The sequence below is a fragment of the Coregonus clupeaformis genome, unplaced genomic scaffold, assembly GCF_020615455.1.
Source record: "Coregonus clupeaformis isolate EN_2021a unplaced genomic scaffold, ASM2061545v1 scaf3667, whole genome shotgun sequence".
Taxonomy (NCBI): domain Eukaryota; kingdom Metazoa; phylum Chordata; class Actinopteri; order Salmoniformes; family Salmonidae; genus Coregonus; species Coregonus clupeaformis.
Window position 1 is genome coordinate 14,277 of NW_025537121.1, and position 5,724 is coordinate 20,000.

Here is a 5,724-nt window from a genome sequence, read left to right on the forward strand (position 1 = left end):
GGCTCTCAGCAGGTGCTGTACACTGTAACCCCTAGTCATAACTACTGTATAGCTGGCTCTCAGCAGATGCTGTACACTGTAACGTCTAGTAACAGTAGAAACAAACTAGTTCTAACTAGGTACAGTACTGTGCAGTAATGCTCACCTTCCCCGACCATAGACACTCCGATGGACATGCCCATGAACTTGCTCCGGGTCCAGACGTGGGTGTTGGCGCTTTACATGTTCTCTCTTCACACTCGCAGTAGAACCCAGTGACAGGTGGGTGGTGTGATACCTGCTCCGCCACGAACCTTACCCGGTAACAGTCCACTGTCTGAGCCCCCCCGCCCTCCGTCCCTGTCCGGGGGGAGTCTCTAGAGGAAGAGGCGGGGTTAGGGGAAGAGCCTCTAGAGGAAGAGGCGGGGTTAGGGGAAGAGCCTCTAGAGGAAGAGGCGGGATTAGGGGAAGATCCTCTAGAGGAAGAGGCGGGATTAGGGGTGGGGTTTGAAGTGGGTGTGGTGTTAGTGTTAGGGGCAGAGCTCATGGTCCTAAGTGGGTGGACTCTCTCTCTGGGGACGTCCCAGGAACACCTGAAGCTCTCTCCCAGGATGGGATTGTAGGGTTTCTTGGCCACGGCACCCTTGCGTCCCTCGTGGAAGGCGGTTAGGTAGTATTCGACGAATCGGACGATGCGCTCCTCTGGGGTGGTTCCCGTGGTGATGGCCAGGAACATGTCTGGGTGAGCCATGAAGTTAGCATACATCTCCAGGAGGGAACGCTTCTCTAGGATAAAGGTAGGGAGTACCACCTGTGGGAGGGAGAAGAGAGAGAGAGAGAGAGAGAGAGAGAGAGAGAGAGAGAGAGAGAGAGAGAGAGAGAGAGAGAGAGAGAGAGGGAGAGAGAGAGAGAGAGTGAGAGAGAGAGAGCGAGAGAGAGAGAGAGAGAGAGAGAGAGAGAGAGAGAGAGAGAGAGAGAGAGAGAGAGAGAGACAGTGAGAGAGAGAGAGCGAGAGAGAGAGCGAAAGAGAGACAAAGAGAGACAGAGAAAGAAACAGAGAGCGAGAGAGAGGAGAGAGAGAGAGAGAGGAGAGGAGGAGAGGAGAGACAGAGACAGAGAAAGAAACAGAGAGAGCGAGAGAGAGAGAAGAGAGAGAGAGAGAGGAGAGGAGAGAAGAGAGAAAGAGAGAGAAAGAGAGAAGAGAGAGAGAGAGAAGAGAGAGAGAGAGCGAGAGAGAAGAGAGGGAGAGAGAGAGAGAGAAGAGAGGGAGAGAGAGAGAGAAGAGAGAGAGAAGAGAGAGAGAGAGGAGAGAGGAGAGAGAGGATAGAGAGGAAGAGAGAGAGAGAGAGAGAGAGAGAGAGAGAAGAGAGAGAGAGAAGAGAGAGAAGAGAGAGAGAGAGAGAGAGAGAGAAGAGAGAGATGAGAGAGAGAGAGAGAGAGAGAGAGAGAGAGAGAGAGAGAGAGAGAGAGAGAGAGAGAGAGAGAGAGAGAGAGAGAGAGAGAGGGGCGGGAGAGAAATGGAATATAAATGTTATTTAGTCCCTCTCCGTCCATTCCTGTGGAGAGTCAATATATTAATCACAGACTGTCCTGTGTTGAGTTCAGTCTGATTTATTTGCGATCCTTAAATTAAAATTAATGAGCTTTCAAACACACACACACACATACTGTACACACACACACACACACACACACTATGCTACCCCCTGCTACTAATAGGTCGATAAGAGTCCCTGTCATGCTATCATGCTAGGATAGGTCTGTCTGGTGTCTATTAATAACCCAGGACATTGTGATGTCTGAGTGATGACGTACATGCTGGTCCCCTGTGGATCCACGCTCACACCTCTGTAACAGCCTCTCCCCATCAACACAGGCATATCAGGGATGTGGCCCAAATTGCACCCTATTCCATAGAACACTACTTTTTTACCAGAGCCCTAAAGGGTGCAATTTGGGACACAACCCAGGCCTCTCTCCCCACTATCAGAAACATCAGTCTGTGCCAAACGTCATTATCCTCATCGACACCCTCCATTGTCTGGAACATTATAGACAGCCAGCCAGAGAAAGATGAAAACATCTGGATCCATCTCTACTGAGAATAGCTGTTATTAAACCAGATAACACCTGGCTCCATCTTTACTGAGAATAGCTGTTATTAAACCAGATAACACCTGGCTCCATCTTTCCTGAGAATAGCTGTTATTAAACCAGATAACACCTGGCTCCATCTCTGTGTAGTTTACACCAGTTAACACAGTAGTATACACCAGTTAACACAGTAGTTTACACCAGTTAACACAGTAGTTTATACACCAGTTAACACAGTAGTTTATACACCAGTTAACACAGTAGTATACACCAGTTAACACAGTAGTTTACACCAGTTAACACAGTAGTTTATACACCAGTTAACACAGTAGTTTATACCAGTTAACACAGTAGTTTATACACCAGTTAACACAGTAGTTTATACCAGTTAACACAGTAGTTTATACACCAGTTAACACAGTAGTTTATACACCTGCTAACACAGTAGTTTATACACCAGTTAACACAGTAGTTTATACCAGTTAACACAGTAGTTTATACACCAGTTAACACAGTAGTTTATACACCAGTTAACACAGTAGTTTATACACCAGTTAACACAGTAGTTTACACCAGTTAACACAGTAGTTTACGCACCAGTTAACACAGTAGTTTATACACCAGTTAACACAGTAGTTTATACACCAGTTAACACAGTAGTTTATACCAGTTAACACAGTAGTTTACGCACCAGTTAACACAGTAGTTTATACACCAGTTAACACAGTAGTTTATACACCAGTTAACACAGTAGTTTATACACCAGTTAACACAGTAGTTTATACACCAGTTAACACAGTAGTTTATACACCAGTTAACACAGTAGTTTACACCAGTTAACACAGTAGTTTACGCACCAGTTAACACAGTAGTTTATACACCAGTTAACACAGTAGTTTACACCAGATAACACAGTAGTTTACACCAGTTAACACAGTAGTTTACACCAGTTAACACAGTAGTTTACACCAGTTAACACAGTAGTTTACACCAGTTAACACAGTAGTTTATACACCAGTTAACACAGTAGTATACACCAGTTAACACAGTAGTTTATACACCAGTTAACACAGTAGTATACACCAGTTAACACAGTAGTTTATACACCAGTTAACACAGTAGTTTACACCAGTTAACACAGTAGTTTATACACCAGTTAACACAGTAGTTTATACACCAGTTAACACAGTAGTTTATACACCAGTTAACACAGTAGTTTATACACCAGTTAACACAGTAGTTTATACCAGTTAACACAGTAGTTTACGCACCAGTTAACACAGTAGTTTATACACCAGTTAACACAGTAGTTTATACACCAGTTAACACAGTAGTTTATACACCAGTTCAACACAGTAGTTTATACACCAGTTAACACAGTAGTTTATACACCAGTTAACACAGTAGTTTAAACCAGTTAACACAGTAGTTTACGCACCAGTTAACACAGTAGTTTATACACCAGTTAACACAGTAGTTTACACCAGATAACACAGTAGTTTACACAGTTAACACAGTAGTTTACACCAGTTAACACAGTAGTTTACACCAGTTAACACAGTAGTATACACCCAGTTAACACAGTAGTTTATACACCAGTTAACACAGTAGTTTACACACAGTTAACACAGTAGTTTACAGCAGTTAACACAGTAGTTTACACCAGTTAACACAGAGTATACACCAGTTAACACAGTAGTTTATACACCAGTTAACACAGTAGTTTATACACCAGTTAACACAGTAGTTTATACACCAGTTAACACAGTAGTTTATACACCCAGTTAACACAGTAGTTTATACACCAGTTAACACAGTAGTTTACACCAGTTAACACAGTAGTTTACGCACCAGTTAACACAGTAGTTTATACACCAGTTAACACAGTAGTTTACCACCAGATAACACAGTAGTTTACACCAGTTAACACAGTAGTTTACACCAGTTAACACAGTAGTTTATACCCAGTTAACACAGTAGTTTACACCAGTTAACACAGTAGTTTACGCACCCAGTTAACACAGTAGTTTACACCAGTTAAACACAGTAGTTTATACACCAGTTAACACAGTAGTTTATACATCAGTTAACACAGTAGTTTATACACCAGTTAACACAGTAGTTTATACACCAGAAACAATAGTTTCACACAACAACCAAAACATTGCATCTTCAAAGTGGTGGGCATGTTGTGTAAATCAAATGATACAAACTCCCAAAAAAATAAATGTTAATTGCAGGTTGTAAGGCAACAAAATAGGAAAAATGCCAAGGGGGGGTGAATACTTTCGCAAGCCACTGTACCTACCTAACCTTAGTTGAATGCACTGACTGTAAGTCGCTCTGGATAAGAGCGTTTGCTAAATTACTAAAATGTAAAAATGTAAAACGCAAGGTGTCCTCACCATTAAGTAAGGATTATATCAGCATTATACAAATCTATTTCAAAGAGCATAACTTTCACATATAACGTCTGACCCAATGTCATCTAGGATTTCCATCAAAATAGAATTAAAGGAGTTACCAAACTAACTGCTTATCAGATTACATAAAGTACTATTAGTTACGCAATAGAACTGTACTCTGTGGTTAGAGTTCATATTCACATAACAGTCCTTCTACTGAAACTCAGAATCAGAATCGTAGAATCCCAGGATCAATCCATGGCCTGCAGCCAGAGAGACGTCTATTTGAGGAGAGTAAGAGACAGAACATTTCTGAATGGGTGGTGGGATGTTTGACTGAGGGGATGTTTGACTGAGGGGATGTTTGACTGAGGGGATGTTTGACTGAGGGGATGTTTGACTGAGGGGATGTTTGACTGAGGGGATGTTTGACTGAGGGGATGTTTGACTGAGGGGATGTTTGACTGAGGGGATGTTTGACTGAGGGGATGTTTGACTGAGGGGATGTTTGACTGAGGGGATGGGTGAGTGAGGGACTGACTGACTGAGGGAGTGACTGAGGGACTGAGGGGATGGGTGAGTGACTGAGGGGATGGGTGAGTGACTGAGGGGATGGGTGAGTGACTGAGGGGATGGGTGAGTGACTGACTGACTGACTGACTGAGGGACTGAGGGACTGACTGACTGACTGACTGAGGGGATGGATGAGTGAGGGACTGACTGACTGACTGACGACTGAGGGACTGACTGACTGAGGTACTGACTGAGGGACTGAGGGGATGGGTGAGTGACTGACTGACTGACTGAGGGACTGCGGGACTGACAGACTGACTGACTGAGGGACTGACTGACTGACTGACTGAGGGGATGGATGAGTGAGGGACTGATTGACTGAGGGGATGGGTGAGTGAGGGAGTGACTGGCTGATTGACTGGGGGACTGACTGACTGAGGGACTGACTGACTGACTAGCTCACTGACTGACTGACTGAGGAGATGGGTGAGTGAAGGGACTGACTGACTGACTGAGGGACTGACTGACTGAGGGACTGACTGACTGACTGAGGGACTCACTGACTGAGGGACTGACTGACTGACTGAGGGACTGACTGACTGACTGAGGGACTGACTGACTGACTGAGGGACTGACTGACTGACTGAGGGACTGACTGACTGACTGAGGGAGTGACTGACTGACTGACTGACTGAGGGACTGACTGACTGAGGGACTGACTGACTGACTGAGG

The 5,724-nt window shown here is 44.3% G+C and overlaps 1 protein-coding gene across 1 annotated transcript in view; it reads right to left on the reverse strand.

The window, feature by feature from the left end:
• Positions 1 to 229: 229 nt before the first annotated feature.
• Positions 230 to 5,724, reverse strand: part of LOC123490318 (oxysterol-binding protein-related protein 11-like) — a gene marked incomplete at its 3' end in the record, with an annotated part of 20,899 nt that continues 15,404 nt past the window's right edge. The window contains exon 4 of the mRNA XM_045220366.1: positions 230 to 790. Within this exon, the coding sequence (XP_045076301.1) occupies positions 230 to 790 (561 nt within the window). The remainder of the gene's footprint in view (positions 791 to 5,724) is intronic.